This window comes from Carcharodon carcharias, chromosome 10 (assembly GCF_017639515.1).
Source record: "Carcharodon carcharias isolate sCarCar2 chromosome 10, sCarCar2.pri, whole genome shotgun sequence".
Lineage (NCBI taxonomy): Eukaryota > Metazoa > Chordata > Chondrichthyes > Lamniformes > Lamnidae > Carcharodon > Carcharodon carcharias.
Genome location: NC_054476.1, coordinates 37,431,865 through 37,449,356, shown reverse-complemented (window position 1 = coordinate 37,449,356; position 17,492 = coordinate 37,431,865). Strand labels below are relative to the sequence as shown.

The window sequence follows — 17,492 nt, the reverse complement described above, 5'->3', positions numbered from 1 at the left end:
TTAAGTGCTGTGAGCTGCAGGGCTATAAGCCGGGTACAGGAAGGCGGGAGTAGAAAGGGCACCTGGGTGTCCTCGGGCTGGCATGGACAAGATGGGCCAAATGGCCTCCTTCTGTGCTGTAATTTTCTTTGGTTCAATGGTTCAATCAATATCAGTGAGTTTGTGGGCCATGCATCTCACCTTCATCTCTGCTTTGAAGTTTTCGAGTTCCTTCTCTGTGTTCTCCTCAGCCAGGTTTCTCTCTCTCTCTGCCAGACCCAGCCTTGCTTCCAGTGTGTAGCTGTCATTTTTAAATGCCAGGGAGAGCTGTATAAATGTGTTCTGTAGGAAACAAATAAGACTGGAGATTAAGAGTCCTGTATATCGACGGACAGGCGGGGGACAGGCAGGAGTGATGCAGTACAGATAATATCTCTCCTCCTTGTGTTATAAACCCTCTCCAATAGTAGAATTTTACAACACAGAAGAAAGACATTCAGCCTGTTATTCCAGCTCTTTGAAAGAGCTATCCAATTATCCCCTTCCCCTTGCTCTTTCCCCAAAGCCCTGCGAATATTTCCTTTCCAAGTGTTTTCCCAAGGCCCTTTTGAAAGTTACTATTGAGTCTCCTTTTACCACCCTTTCAATCGTGCATTCCAAATCATAACAACCGACTGTGTAGGCAAATATCCTTTTCCCCCTTTTGGTTCTTTTGCAAATCACCTTAAATCTGTATCTTCTGGTTATTGATGCTCCTGTCACTGGAAACAGTATCTCCTTATTGATTTTGATCACCCTTATTAAATCTCCCCTTAACCTTCTCTGCTCTAAGGAGAACAATCGCAGCTTCTCCAGTCTCTCCATACAGCTGAAGTCCCTCATCCTTGGTACTGTTCTAGTAAATCCCCTCTGTACCCTCTTCAAGACTTTGGCCTGAATTTTCCCATTGGCGATTTGGGGGTGGGGCCTGCTTGCTGACGGGAAAATGACACGGGATGATGTCGGGAGGAACCTGGGATGTCATCCCAGTTCCTTTAAATTTTCAGGAAGGCGGGCAGACAGCGAAATCAGCTGTCCGTCCACTGACTTGTCAATGACCAATTGAGGCCATTGATAGGGTCATTAAAGTAAGTAAAGGCCCTGCCCGTCCAACCTTAAGGCTGGCGGGAAGGCCAGGAGCCCAGCAGGGAATAGAAAAAACATGAAACCTCATCCACTAGTGGGATGAGGCTTCATGTTCCTTTTTAAAAACTTTAATAAATATAATGTGAAATTTATTAACATGGCCCATCTCATGTGACATTGTCAATAATATTTTTATTTTTCTGTTTTTTAAGTTTTGAAGCACTGTCACTAATCTCCCTGAGGCAGCACTTAGTCTCAGGGAGCAGTGCGCTCTTTCGTGCGCATGCGCGCACTTTGACAGATGGGGGTTCCCTCCCCTCCCCCACACAGGAAGCGCATAACGCTTCCCGTCGGGCAGGCCTTAATTTGCCCGCCCACTCAAAATGGCGGCGGGCCCCGTTTTGGTGGCGGTGGTCGGCTGTCCACCCGCCGCCAAGCTGGTGGGGCCCGCATGCCCACCAAGGGCAAAATTCTGCCCTTTGACTTCTTTCCTAAAACGTGGTGCTCAAAATTGGTCACATTACTCCAGCTGAATCCTAAACAGTGTTTTATAAAGGTTTAATATAACTTCCTTGTTTTTAGACTCTATGCCATGATTAATAAAGGCAAGAATTCCTTATGCTTTTTTAACAGCCTTCTCAACTTATCCTGCCACTCACAAAGATTTATGTACATACAACCTGGTCTTTTCTGCACCTCCTTTAAAATTGGACCATTTCATTTATATTGCCTCTCCTCCTTAAAGGCCTCCTTAAAACCCACTTCTTTGATTGAGTTAATAAAAATTACATAAAATACTCAGCGGATCTGGCAGCATCTGTGGAAAAAGAAACCACAGTTCATGTTTCAGGGTCTGTGAACTTTTTATCAGAACTGGGGAAAGTTAGAAATGTAATAGGTTTCTTCTTATCTTGACTATATTTTTTCTCCCCTTCTCCAGTCTCTTCCCATCTACATTTGTGACTTATCCAATACCCTCCATCATTTTAACGGTTTCCTGGTCCTAATTGTCTCCTCTTCACCATGAACACCCAACCTCTCTACACTTCCATCCCCCACCAGGACAGATGAGTGCTCTCCATTTTTTCCTTGAAAAGAGGCCCAACGAGTCTCCATCCACCACCACCCTTCTCCGCTTGACTGAACTTGTTCTCACATTAAACAACTTCTCCTTTACCTCCATCCACTCCCTCCGAATAAAAGATGTTATTATGGGTACCCGTTTGGGTGCTAACTATGCTTGCCTTTTTGTAGGATATGTGGAACATTCCTTGTTCCAGTCCTATTCAGGCCCCCATCCTCAACTCTTCTTCTGGTACATTGATGACTGTATCAGTGCCATTTTCTGCCGCTGACCTGTTAAGTATCTCCAGCATTTTCTGTTTTTATTTCAGATTTCCAGCATCCACAGTATTCTCTGCTTTTGTCTTTGACTAGGTTGTTGGTCACCCCTCATAATCTCTTCCTCTTTGTCTGGGTGTTTTAACTATGCCTCTGTGAATAAGCAACATTTTTGAAGTTAAAGGTCCTATATAAATGTAAGTTGTCCTTACGTTGTCCTTACAGTTGTTATCTCAGAGCATTCCCTTACTGTGGGGATCGAATTTAGATCCCACACTTAGGGGGTGGTGGGAGTGTTGCAAAAAATATGCTTAAATATGTCGCTCAGCTTAGGAATGGATTTCTTCAGACTGCTGAATCCTAGTTCTGGGATTTTTAGCCTCGTTCAACATTGAGAAGCCAGCCAGTTATTGCTGACTTGATGCCAGGATTTTCTGCAGTTGAGAATCTGCCCTTCGACATTCAGGCAAACAGACACGTCATAAATAGCCACAGGAGACTTTGAGAGGGCCTTTGATGGGAGACTTGTTACATTTATATTCGTGTGGGTTTACATTTTCAATGAGAAGAGGATGTTTTAGTGGAGTTATACTCCAGCACAGTACAAACCGCTGTTGGCAGGGAAACAAAAGACACCCACCTCGATTTCCTTTTCTGTCAGAGGAGGCAGGCTGCAAGAAAAAAAGAGTAATTGTAAGTTACATAGAAGCTATGGCACAGAAATAGGCCATTCAACCCAACTAGGATTTCCAACATTCCTGGAATGACCAGTAGCTTCCCAGATTCAGGGATTGCTCTCCGAGCATTGCCTCTGCCAGCCTGGAAGGTCAGCAATCTACATTTCCTGCTCCAATGTGTCACTCCCCAGCCCTGCCCACCTCTAGCCCAGCCCAACCCCCATCCTGTAACACCATTGGCTGCCTTAGGCTAGGTGACGTCACCCCAGAGAGTTGGAACGATGCAAGTGGGAATTGGGAAGTCATGACAATCAAGAGGGCTGCGAAATGGGTGTAAGATCTGGGGTACTCTTTAACTTAACCATAAGACTTAAGTCAATCACTGAGTTGGGAAAGCTGATTTAAAAGGGACTTCCAGTTCCCACTAGCTGCAGAGCACACTGGGTACAACAGTGCTGTTACAAGCTTCACAGAATTTATTAAGTTAATTACAATGAGCACAAAAATTCAATACTTAGTAATGGCAGTGGAAGCAGTCAAGTCACTTTGAAACACCAAAGTTGCGACAATCAAGGGGGGCTGTGAAATGAGGGTCTTTGAAATGGGGGTTTCTTCAGATTCCCCATCCCACCCAAACTGACTTCCCCTCCACTGATCACAGGAGGCCTCTTGGTTTTTGGAATTTTTTGCAGAACAGCTGATGGCATGAAACCAAGAGCGAAAATACTCAACTACAGGGGACGCAACCTTCATAAGGTAATTGAAATACATTTGCAGAAGACATGTGATTAGGCATCACATGGCCATGCATCTTGTGGTCAGAATGTCACATGATCAACCTGCAAGAATGTCTCAACCAGAGTTGGCAACCCTAGGACCATCTGGTCAAGGCCAGTGTTTATTCTCCATGAGCCTCCTCCCAATCATCTTCTTCTAACCCCATCAGCATATCCTTCCATTCCTTTCTTGCTCATGTGTTTATCGAGCTTCCCCTTAAATGCATCAATGTTATTCACCTCAACCACTTCCTATGGTAGTGAGTTCCACATTCTCAGCACTTTCCAGGGAAAAAATGTTTCTCCTGAATTCCCTATTGGATTTATAAGTGACTATCTTATATCTAGTTTTGAGCTGTCCCACAACTGGAAACATCTTCTCTGCATCTACCCTATCAAACGCCTTCATAATTTCAAGATCAGGTCACCCCTCAGCTTTCTTTGTTCTAAAGAAAGGAGCCCCAGCCTTTTCAAACTTTCCTGAAATAACTCCTCAGTTCTGGTATTAGTTGAATTGGTTCTTTGTGGTCTTACTTTCTTCCCTGTAACACCACCCAAATCTACACCTGCCTCAGCTCATCTCCTGCTGAAACCCTCATCCTTGCCTTTGTATCCTATCTCATACTAAGTCCTGTTCACCCATTACTTTGTTTTCGCTATATGCATTGGCTTTCAGTCCAGCAATGCCTTGATTTTAAAATTCTCATCCTTGTTTTCAAACTTCTCCATGGCCTCACTCCTCCATTTCTCTGTAATCTCCTCTGGCCCTACAATACTCTGAGATATCCGCACTCCTCCAATTCTGGTCTCCTGAGCATCCCCAATTTCCATCACTCCACTACTGGTAGCCATGCCTTCAGCTCCCTGGGTCCTAAGCTCTGGAATTCCTTCCCTACACCTCTCTACCTCTCTCTTCTCCTCCAAGATACTCTTAAAAGCCTACCTCTCTAACCAAGTTTTTGGTCACCTGTCCTAAAATCTCCAGTGTTAATTTTTGCTTGGTAATGCTCATGTGAAGTGCTTTGGGACATTTTAATACAATTAAAGGTCTATATAAGTGCAAGCTGTTGTTATGAATGAATGTCATGTTTTAAATGGTTAATGTGCTCTGCTATCAGATTGTGCAGCTCTGTTGTCTGAATGGAATCATTGCTGTTGTTCTTGCCAAACTCACTGAGATCAGTCCTCCTGCCTGCTAACCAGTGGGTCATGAATTTCATCAGTAACAGGCCTAGGACAGTGACCTCTTCACATCCGTACTCTTCAAACACAAGGTTATGGGAAGCAGAGAAATTGACTGTATGAAAGAGAGAAAGAGAGAGATAGAGAGAACAATAAGTTGGGGAAGAGGGAGAGAGAGAAGAGAAAATGGGAGAGACAGACAGACAGATAACTGCAGGGAGAGAAAGACAGAAAGAAGGAGGGAAAGCGACAAAGAGAAACAGGCAACTGGACAAAGAGAGATGGAAAGGAAATGAGGGAAAGAGACAGAAAGAGAGAAAGCAAGACAGAGCCAAAGAAAAGTGGGGCAGAAAGAGTATGTAGGGAGAGAGAGAGATTCAGAAAGGGACAGGAAAGAGGGACCAAGAGAGAGACAGAGGAAAAGAAATGAGAGAAATATAGAAAGAGAGATAAAGGTGGAAGGGTAAGAGTTGAGAAACAGATACAGAGGAAGTGGCAGTAAGAGAGTGACAGACTGCAGCAGAGACAGAGTGAGATACAGAGAAGGGAGATAGAGAGAGAGGAGAGACAGAGACAAAGAGTGGCAGGGACTAAGAGAGAGAGGCAGATAAAGAGATAGAGGGCTAGAAAAAGAGAGACAGAGAGATAGAAATAGAGAGAAACGGGTAAAGATTTGAAAGCAGAGTCTGTCACTCAGAAGCTGTAACTTCTTACCCTCCGGGCAATGACCTGTGAACCTTCAGCTTCCGCAGCAGTGAGTCTGGAATATTTGGTGTGATGTCGGAATTGCCTTTACTCCCATCGGCTGCTGGGCAGGGAGTAGGAGAAGGACCTTAAAAACATATTGCAGTAACAAGTTTCCATAAACTGTTAGACCTTTCTAAATGGCAAAAGTAAAAGGTTCTGAACTTACTCAATGTGCATGCAGCATAGGAACATGAACATGGAGGTGTTTAATGGTTTGCAATGAAAAGGGCCAGAACGCCATCAAAACTGTGATGCTGTTCACCCTCTGGTTCCCCAGGGGTTAATCTCAGAGCTATTGAGCACAGGGACAACATCAACAAAATTAATTAGATTTTCACTGGGCAAAGAAATTAAAAATATTTAATTCAACACAGCTCACGTCTCTTATATAACAGGTGATTCCACCCCCTCAGGGCAATCAATGTTTTCCATTAGTCTGAGAGCAACGCTTGTGCAATACATCTGTTACTTACTAATATACTGCTCAACTGTTTAACACACACAATAAATGCCCCAAACTGCATCACCCCCCAACACACATACACACAAACCCTCACCACACCCACAGATACAAACATCCCAACCATTCCCTAATCTTAACTCTCACAAAAACACACATACACAACCTTGACACACACATAGAACGCCCCAGCATATACATACATACAAACACTCCTGGCCTCCCTCCCCACACATGCAACCTCAGCACACACACAAACTCCCAAATACACACACACTCACAAATGCAACCCCCACTACACACACATACACAAATCTGTGCCTGGTTCAGCTGCTGCCTCTTACCTCTATCCTGCTCGATTGTTTCACTGAGATCCGGTAATCTCAATGCTGCCAGGTTTTGGTTCCTCATCATTTTATTTTCCTGGTTAAATAAAGAGAAATCTTTTACCTGTCTCGCACTGGAGATTGCTTTACTCCTGGAATTATTGAGGCTGCATTTCAACATACAGAAAGAGATTCCCAGCCAAGCAAAATGGCTATTGTGGGACTGCACTAAAATGCTGCATCTTTTGATTTAAAGAAATCCCACAAATATTGTAAAACATCTTACAATTACCATAAAGACCAGTGTATAAATCACACAAACGTATTAATTGCCTCTGTGATTTTTGTGCTTTAGCCACAAGGCATCACTTGTAGCGAATGACTGTCCTAGGTTCACAGATTATAAACTGTACAGGAAGCTGTGAGGTGCAGCAGGCATGATGTCAGATTACATTTCTACTTTAGCTTTTAAATCAGGCGGTTTGTCACACATTGTTCCTCAACATGTACTAAATGCAACTTATACATCAAAGAGGAATAGCACATTTACCAAAGATAATTTGTTAATCATTAGTACTGACACTGCAAACATTGTAACTAAAGGCAAAATCCTGTGCACAAAAACCTTCCAACAGGGGACTGAGAAAGCAGGTTCGCCCTGCCCAGTAGACAGTATAACCTCACATGCTGCTGCCCTACCTCCCAATAAAGCTGTCTATTGGAACAGCCAAAAAATGTGGCAAAAATACAGGGAAAAAACACCTTGGCAATTGCCCTCTTATTTCCTGAGCCTCCAGCAGAGAAGATGCTGTCTCCGAGACATCACAATCTAAGCTAACCACAACAACAGCTTGTGTTTAAATAGCTTCTTAAGCATAGCAAAAAGTTGCAAGGTGTTGCGCAGTTGTAATTATCATATGGGAGAAAGAGAAGTGGAACTAGGAGAGTAAACAAAGGTAGAACTAGGGAAAGGTGAGTGGGAGATAAAAGGGAAAATTGGAGAAGGAACAGAGCATGAGGATGGGGAACAGCAAGGGGAGGAGAGAGAGAAGGGATGGAGGTGCTGATAGAGACAAGAAAGGAGAAAAAGATGGGGAGAGAAAATGTGAAAGCGCAGAGAGGATAATTATTCCAACACATTTTCACACACACGCACACAACAAAAACAGATAAAGGAACATAGGCGCATGCCAGGGAGAGACAGAAACCATAGAATCTTAGGATCATAGAATGGTTACAGCACAGAAGGAGGCCATTTGGCCCATCGTATCTGTGCTGGCCTTCTGAAGGAGCAATTCACCTAGTGCCACTTCCTTGCCTTTTCCCTGCAGCCCTGCAATGTTTTCCTTTTCAGATAAATATCCAATTCCCCTTTGAAACCCTCAATTGATCCTGCCTCCACCACACCCTCAGGCAGTGCATTCTGGATCTTCACCACTCGCTGCATGAAAACGTTTTTCCTTATGTTGCCATTGCTCCTTTTGCCAATTATTTTAAAACCGTGCCCTCTGGTTCTTGAACCTCCCACCAATGGGGGTCATTTTCTCCCTATCTACTCTGTCTAGACCCCTCATGATTTTGAATATCTCTACAAAATCTCCTCTCAACCTTTTTTTCCAAGAACAGTCCCAACTTCTCCAATTTTTCTGTGTAACTGAAGATCCTCATCCTTGGAACCATTCTTGAGAATATTTTCTGTGCTTGCTTAAGTACCTTCACATATTTCCTAAGGTGTGGTGCCCAGAACTGGAAGCAATACTCCAGTTGAGGCCGAACCATTGTTTAATACAGGTTTAACATGACTTCCTTGTTTTTGTTCTCTATGCCCTTATTGATGAAGTCCAGGATGTCGTATGCTTTATTAATCACTCTGCCAACCTTTCCTGCCATCTTCAATGATTTATGCACATACACACCCAGGTCCTTCTGCTCCTGCACACTCTTTAGAATTGTACCCTTCACTTAATATTGTTTCTCCATGTTCTTCCTACCAAAATGAATCACCTCACACTTCTCTGCATTAAATTTCATCTGTCACTTGTCCACTAACCTGTCCATATCCTTTTGAAGTTCTATGCTATCCTCGTCATGGTTCACAATACTTTCAAGTTTAGTATCACCCACAAATTCTGAAACTGCGCTGAGGTCTACATCATTAATATATATCAGGAAGGGCAGTGGTCCTAACACTGATCTCTGGGAACTCCACTATAAGCCTTCCTCCAGTCAAAAAAATCACTGTTCACCACCACTCTTCTGTTCCCTGTCACGCAGCCAATTTTGTATCCATGTTGCTACTGTACCTTTTATTCCATGCGCAGAATTTTATGCTGATCGGGCAGGCGCATGCCCGACCCGATCGGACACAAAATCGTGCGAGATGACATTGGGCGAGCGTCCTGATGTCATCCTGCGCTTGGGCGATATTTCGGTTGGCGGGCATGCGCAAAAGTCAGAAGCGCACTCACCAACAAGGTTATTAAAGGTGCAATTGTCTCTGATTTTTCGTGGTCCATTCAACCTTACAGTTGGCGGATGGGCGAATCGGCCAGGTGGACTTTGCATTTTTCGTGAAACCTCGTCCAAGGGCGGGATGAGGTTTCCGTTATTAAATGAAAGAAAAAGAAAAATCTACGGACAGCATTTTTATCGTGTATATGTTCGGGTGACTGATTGTGATGCTTGGACATTTTTTTCCTGATTTTAAAAACTTTAGTTAATGCTTTTCAGGTTTTCAGCTCCCTGAGGCAGCTCTCTGCCTTCAGCGAGCTTTCTGTCAGTGCTCGCCCACACCCGAGTTGATGTCAGTGCCCGCCCTCCTCCCGCCCCCACCCCAACACCGCTGAGCTTCTCAGTGCGTGCTTCACGTTGGCTGGCTGTTAATTGGCCAGCCAGCATGAAATCGTAGTTGGGGGCCAATCGCATTCGGCGGTTCGTTCCACAGCCAATCCTGGACCCGCCAATCGCACCCGCCCACCGACCTAAAACTTCTGCCCCAGGAGTTCTAACTTTGCTCACAAATCTGTTGAGTGACACTTAATCAAATGCCTTTTGGAGTCCATGTACACCACATCAACAGCATTAACCTCACCAACCCTCTCTGTCACCTCATCAAAAAAACTCAAGCAAGTTAGTTAAATATGATTTTCTTTTAACAAATCCAAGCTGGCTTTCCTTAATTAATCCACATTTGCCCAAGTGAATACTAGTTTGTCCCGAATTGTCATTTCTAAAATCTTCCCCACCACCGAGATTAAACTGACTGGTCTGTAGTTGATGGGCTCATCTTTACACTCTTTTTTCAAAAAGGCTGCAACATTTGCAATGCTTTAGTCATCTGGCACCACCCCTGAGTCGAAGGAAGATTGGAAAATTACGGCCAGTGCCTCCACAATTTCCACTGTCACTTCCTTCAGTATCCTTGGATGCATCTCATGCGGTCTTGATGCTTTATAAACTTTAAGTACAGACAGACTATCCAATACCTCCTTCTTATCAACTTTAAACCCTTCAAGTGTCTGAACTACCTCCTCTTTCACCATGACCTGGACAGCATCTATTTCCTTGGTATTGAACACTGAAATTATAGAGAATAGGAGAATAAGAGAAGGGACAGCTGTAAAAGAGAGATACAAAATACCAAGATACACAAGGGGCAATAATACCTGTGTCTGGGAGCCAAGTAAACTCTTGCGCCGCACAGAACATGGGGACTGCTGATGTCACTGTGGTGATAGGATTTTTTGGGGGCAGCAGCTAGTAAAGGGCTGTGCTACCTTTAAGGCGGCATTCCACTCAGAGATGGGCATTGGAGGACAGTGTCAACATCACATCAGCCTTTTGAGGTCAATGGAGGGAGGTGGTGGCATAGTGGTATTGTCCTGACTAGTATTTCAGAGACCTGCCACGGCAGATGGTGGAAATTGAATCCACTGAAAAATCTGAAATTCAAAGTCTGCTGATGACTATGAAACATTGCTGATTGTCGTATAAACCCTTCTGGCTCACTAATGCCCTTTAGGGAGGGAAATCCTTAGCTGGCCCACATGTGACTCCAGACCCACAGCAATGCGGTTGACTCTTAAATGCCCTCTGAACAAGGGCGATTAGGGATGGGCAATGAATACTGGCCTAGCCAGTGACACCCACATCTAAGACATGCAAAGCAGGAGATCCTGGAAATTTAAATTAAAAATAGAAGATGCTGAAAACACTGAGCAGGTCTGGCAGAATTTGTGGAGAGAGAAATATAGTTAATATTTCAGGTCTGTAGCCTTTCATCAAGATCTGAAATATTAGCCAGGATTTTCAGCTCGATGTGCAGACGTGATATTTCGGTAGGATTTTTCGCTGCCTGTCCAGTTGGCCTTTGCATTTTTGTGAAACCTCATCCACTGGCAGAATGAGGTTTCCAACAATGAATTAAAAAAAACTTTTAAATTCATTTTTAACATGTCCCTCTTCATGTGGGGACATGTTTATATTATTTGTGAAGTTTTCATTTTTCATTTTAAAGATCTTCAGCTCCCTGAGGCTGCTCTGTGTCTTCAGGGAGCTTTCAGTGAGCGCACCCCACCGCCACATGCGCACACTTCAGCGCTCGCGCCCTTCCCGCCCCCACCCCGGCAGCGTTGAGGCTCTCAGCGCGTGTTTCATGCCGGCTGGCCGCCAATTGGCTGGCTAGCGTGAGATTGCGGTTGGGATCTGATCACGGGCAGTAGACCACATGGCAGCCGTGTCTCGGCCTGCCCGCCGCGCCCGCACCATGAGGGGAAAATCCTGCCCATTAACTTTGCTTCTCTCTCCACGGATGCTGCCGGACCTGCTGAATGTTTCCAGCATCTTCTGGTCCTATTGCATGCTCCAGACCACCCTTAAACCAGACCACCCTTAAAATAAACCATCAGAGAATTGCATGAATTTTCTTATGCAATGGTCGTTGGGGACATTTCCGTAACACTGGCAGGATTGGAGTCCCTGAATCATTCAGCCATTGGATTTCACACCCATGGAGCCATATTATGAGCAGCAGACCTCACCATAGAAATGAGGCCTTACTGAGCCTTGGGTACCTAATTGACACTGAGTGCTGAGTACAATGGGCAATGGTGAACACAATATAGGGAGATGATGTGAAAAGGCTGAGAAGGGTGAGAGCTGGGTGGGCAGGGAGAATGAATGGGTGGGAGAGAGAATGGGGCAGGAGCGAGTGCGAGGTGAAGGGGGAGCATAAATTCACTGTCATATCATCACGATCTACTGGTTGTTGGTGACAGTGATGAGCAGCATCAATGTATTGCCCATGCAGCAACAGGACAAAGACCCGAGCACTTCCCCCACCCCTACTAATCTATCTCTGCTTCTGCTGTTCAGAGGGATGCAAAATGGACATGGGCCATATAGGGTCAGGCAGTTCTTCACAGGCAGAGTGATCAACACTTGTTCATCGCCCAGGAAGAGATGAAAACTCTGGAACCCGTTTGGAAACAATCAGATACTATAAAAAGAGGGTGACTGACAGGTTAGGATCCTTCTGGATGGATGAAGTCAAATGAGAAGATGTTTACGGTGTGGATGAGACCAGAATTGGGGTGATAAATATAGGATTTCTTGGCTGTCAGCCAAGAATGCACATTGAGGCTTGGCTGAGAGCCCAGAAAGTCATTAGTTTACTGAAACACCTGGGGCAGAATTTTCCAGTCTCCGAGCGGGGTCGGGGCCCACTCGCCAAAGTGTAAAATGATGCGCGGTGACGCTGGGGATGCCCGCCGAACTGTCAAAGGCCTATTAAGACCATTTAAATAGTCATTAACTCAATTAAATGAGCTGCCTGTCCAACCTTAAGATTGGTGTGCAGGCGAAGAGCCCAGGCGGCCTTCACATTTTTCGTGTAACCTCATCCATGGGCAGGATGAGGTTTCATGGAGTGTTTTGAAATGTAATAAAAATTTTACATTAATTCTTTGACATGTCCCAGCTCATGAGGGCACATGTTCAAAAGTATTTTCCTTCCTTTAATTCATGCCTCAGGAAGATCTCTACACTCTTTTGCGAGCATGCGTGAAGGAACCACTCAGGGAATCCCCTCCCCCGCACGCACAGGGAGTGCACAGCATCTCTGGACACGCATCACAATGGGCGGGCCTTAATTGGCCTGTGCATGCAAAATGGCGGTGCTTCCCCGATTAGGGACACTGATCGGGTTCGTGCCCAACTCCGCCCACCCCTGCACAAACCACACACCAACCCCCCCGCCACCCCCCGCACCCCACCCCCCCACCCCCCCACCCCCCCCAGGATGGGGGGGAAATATTTTCCCTGAGCTCCTGGGAAAACATTGCTTGACTGATAGATCTGGCTCTCTGATCTCTTCTGTCAATTGCACAATGTTTATTTACACAAGAAAAAGAAATTTCAAGTGCTGGCAGTTTCAGCTATAGATACCTTTAAGGGTCAGGATGATTAACACTTTAATTGGCCTTTTGTAAAAAAAGTTTTTTAAGAAAGCGGAAAGTTATCATGAATGACTGTTTTAAAAGCTTTTTACACATCCTATTGTCACTATAAGATTCATTGGTTCTATATTTGGTGGGTGAATGGGCATGAAATGCCATTACTTGGCATGAGGGGCCATAGGGGGTGGGTTGGGGGCATACCTTGGCATGAGGTCATGAGGGGCCTTAGGGAGTGGTTGGGGGCCATATCTTGGCATGGGGGGCATGAGAAGGACTTTTTGATCTTATCTTTCAAAAGGTTCCCTGATGCAGACTATGGTTCATGACACCTCTGAGGTACCTTGAACCAAGACTCTTTGAAAAGCTAGCCTGACCTCATGAAAATTGCAAAGGACAGGGCATGCCCATCCCCACTATGGAGCCGGCCAGTTCGGGAGTGCAAGGTGTGAGCCTGTGTCCCGAATCAGCCCGCACACTTAAAAGGCACTCCTGAAAATTGGAAACCTGGGGATTGGGGTCAGGAATCTCAGAAATGGATGCTAGCTGCCAATTTCATGTCTCCACAGAGTTTCCCTAACTCTGTAAAATTTGGCCCCATGTGTAGATAATCCTGTGAGTTCTGAGATATGTACAAGTACTGTAAATAAACTGTTGTAGATTTGGAACTAATCTCATCTCTGCATTGCTCTGAGATAAATTAGACATATAAAATAAACACCAACCAGTGAATATATAACATGGGGTGTGAGGAAATTGGGAAAGCTGTGCATCAGGTCCCCTCCCTAATGGGTATACCCCCCTCCCCTCTCTGTGGGCTTTTCCTGGGGGCAGACTAGCAGGTCCAACAGAAGCTGGCAATAAACCACTTATCTGTGATTTTTCAGGCAACTTGAGATTTTCCCTGGGACACAGGGGCTCCTCGCTATGTTAAAAGCCCAAAAAGCAATCAGATGCGGTTTCACAGCAGGAACTTTGAGGGTTAAGGGTTTAACCTTATTTGCTGGCAATAATTCATAAAAGGGATCTAACCCCAGGCAGCAGGAGACTTTGAAGCCACATCATGAAGGCTCTGCTGCAGCGGCAATCGCTTACCTCCTACTGAAGGTGTCTCCATGGTGCCTCTGACACTTCTGTTGGTGTTTAGGCATTGCCCACATTGCAGTGGTGTCCAGCAGTCCTACTCATGAGCCATGTTGGTTGGACCTCACGACTCTAGAACCTGGTCGCCATCCTGCCATAGCTAGTTCTGGTTTGCTTACTTAGAGCTTATCCCAACGTTGGGATCAGCAGGCTAGTCACAAAATTCAGTCCAACATTTCAGGCAATGACTATTCATAAAAAAATGTTATAATCAAATATTAATTCTGTTTCTAACTCCATTGATGCTGCCTGACTTGCTCAGTGTTTCCAGCACCATTTTTATATTAAAACTGTCAGTACTTTGACATTGTTTACACTATGACGGAGCAATTGCTCTGTGCTCTGTTTTGTGTGCGCATTTACCCTGTCATTCCCTGTTCAGAAAGGATAGGCTTCTGATCTGAATACACACAGCAGGCAGATCCAGTGAAATACTGAGGGAGCACTGCACTGTCAGAGGGGTAGCATACACTTTTGAAGAGGCAGTACTGAGGGAGTGCTGCACCGTTGGGGGCAGAACTGAGGGAGTGCTACATTATCAGAGAATCTGTACTGAAGGAGCGCAGCATTATTGGAGAAGCAGTACTGAAGAAGTGCCGCACTGTTGAAGGGTCAGTATTGAGTGAGCGCTGCACTGTTGGAGGGGTAATACTGAAAGAGTGCTGCACTGTCAGAAGAGCAGTACTGAGGGAAAAGCAAAAAACTGCAGATGCTGGAAATCCAAAACAAAAACAAAAATAAAAATACCTGGAAAAACTCAGCAGGTCTGACAGCATCTGCGGAGAGGAATACAGTTAACGTTTCGAGTCTGTATGACTCTTCAACAGAACTCAGGAAAAATAGAAGAGAGGTGAAATATAAGCTGATTTAAGGGGGAGTGGGACAAGTAGAGCTGGATAGAGGGCCAGTGATAGTTGGAGATTGCCAAACGATGTCATAGACAAAAAGACAAAGAGGTGTTGATGGTGGTGATATTAGCTAAGAAATGTGCTAATAGGTGACATTAAGGGTAGAAAGCAGGACGAGCAAGGTACGATAGTCCTAGTGGGGGTGGGGTGGGGGGAAGGGATCGAAATAGGCTAAAAGGTAGTGATAAAACAATGGATGGAAATACATTTAAAAATAATGGAAATAGGTGGGAAAAGAAAAATCTATATAAATTATTGGGAAAAAGGGGGATCGGAAAGGGGGTGGGGATGGAGGAGAGAGTTCATGGTCTAAAGTTGTTGAACTCAATATTCAGTCCGGAAGGCTGTAAAGTGCCTAGTCGGAAGATGAGGTGCTGTTCCTCCAGTTTGTGTTGAGCTTCCCTGGAACATTGCAGCAGGCCAAGGATGGACACGTGGGCATGAGAGCAGGGTGGAGTGTTGAAATGGCAAGCGACAGGGAGATCTGGTTCATGCTTGCGGACAGATCGAAGGTGTTTCGCAATGCGGTCACCCGGTCTGCGTTTGGTCTCTCCAATGTAGAGGAAACCGCATTGGGAGCAGCGAATGCAGTAGACTAAGTTGAGGGAAGTGCAAGTAAAATGCTGCTTCACTTGTAAGGAGTGTTTGGGCCCTTGGACGGTGAGGAGAGGGGAAGTAAAGGGGCAGGTGTTACACTTTCTGCGGTTGCATGGGAAGGTGCCGTGGGAGGGGGTTGAGGTGTAGGGGGTAATGGAGGAGTAGACCAGGGTGCCCCGGAGGGAACAATCCCTGCGGAATGATGCCACCACCAAACATATCTTCCCTTCACCCTCCCGGCGGCATTCTGCAGGGATCGTTCCCTCCAGGACACCTTGGTCCACTCCTCCATCACCCACTACACCTCAGCCCCATCCCACAGCACCTTCCCATGCAACCACAGATGCTGCAATACCTGCCCCTTTGTTTCCCCCCTCCTCACCATCCAAGGGCCCAAACAGTCCTTTCAAGTGAAGCAGCGCTGCTCTCAATGCAATTTCCTCTACATTGGAGAGACCAAACGCAGAATGGGTGACTGCTTTGTGGAACACCTTCGGTCTGTCCGCAAGCATGATCCTGATCTCCCTGGCGCATGCCATTTCAACACTCCACCCTGCTCTCATGCCCATATGTCCATCCTTGGCCTGCTGCAATGTTCCAGTGAAGCTCAATGCAAACTGAAGGAACAGCACCTCATCTTCCGACTAGGCACTTTACAGTCTTCTGGACTGAATATTGAGTTCAACAACTTTAGATCATGAACTCTCTCCTCCATCCCCACCCCCTTTCCGATCCCTCTTTTTTCCAATAATTTAAATAGATTTTTCTTTACCCACCTATTTCCATTATTTTTAAATGTATTTCTATCCAATGTTTTATCACTACCTTTTAGCCTATTTGAATCCCTTCCCCCGACCCCACCCCCACTAGGGCTATCTGTACCTTGCTCGTCCTGCTTTCTACCCTTAATGTCACTTATTAGCACATTTCTTCGCTAATATCACCACTGTCAACACCTCTTTGTCCTTTTGTCTATGACATCTTTTGGCAATCTCCACCTATCACTGGCCCTCTATCCAGCTTTACTTGTCCCACCCCCCCCTTAAACCAGCTTATATTTCACCTCTCTTCTATTTTTGAAGAGGCATACGGACTCGAAACGTTAATTGTATTCCTCTCCACAGATGCTGTCAGTACTGGGGGAAAGCTGCATTATCAGAGAAGCAGTACTGAAAGAGTGCTACACTGTTGGAGGGGCAGTGCTGAGGGAGTGCTGAACTGTTGGAACAGCAGTACTGAGCAAGCGCTGCATTATCAGAGAAGCAGTACTGAGGGATTGCTGCACTGTCGGAGGGGCTGGACTGAGGGAAGCTGCCTTCTCAGTAGGGCCATGTTTCAGAAGATTCAGTAATCAGAGGTTTCATTAAAGATTCTATGGCACTACTTGAACAATAAAGAATTTTCTCAATGCCTGGGCTAACAATCCCCACTGAATCAACACCATCAAAAATGGACCAACTGGTCTATTCCCTCAATGGAGCTTATTGGGGCTTTACTTTTGTTGAATTATTGCTGTATTTAGTGCACATTAGCATAATCAAATTGTTTCAAAGTAATTTGTTGAATTGAAAATACTTTGAGATGTTTCTGAGGGATAGAATCATGGAAACATACAACACCAGATAAGGCCATTTGGCCCATCATGCCTCTGCCAGCTTAAAGAGTAGTCATGTTTCGTTCCACGTTCCCACTTTTTGTCCGTAACCTGTAATTTTCTCAGCCTCAAGTACCTGTCCGACTCCCTTTTAAAATTATTTATGGAATCAGTTTCCATTACCT

The 17,492-nt window shown here is 45.2% G+C and overlaps 1 protein-coding gene across 6 annotated transcripts in view; it reads right to left on the bottom strand.

The window, feature by feature from the left end:
* mrvi1 (murine retrovirus integration site 1 homolog) overlaps positions 1–17,492 on the bottom strand; it is a 164,356-nt gene that overhangs the window by 43,681 nt on the left and 103,183 nt on the right. For all 6 annotated transcript variants that reach the window (XM_041196557.1, XM_041196555.1, XM_041196559.1 and 3 more), the window contains 4 exons: positions 6,632–6,710; positions 5,795–5,912; positions 3,086–3,116; positions 181–321 (listed from right to left, as the gene is read on the bottom strand). In XM_041196557.1, coding sequence (XP_041052491.1) covers positions 181–321; positions 3,086–3,116; positions 5,795–5,912; positions 6,632–6,710 — 369 coding nt within the window. The remainder of the gene's footprint in view (positions 1–180; positions 322–3,085; positions 3,117–5,794; positions 5,913–6,631; positions 6,711–17,492) is intronic.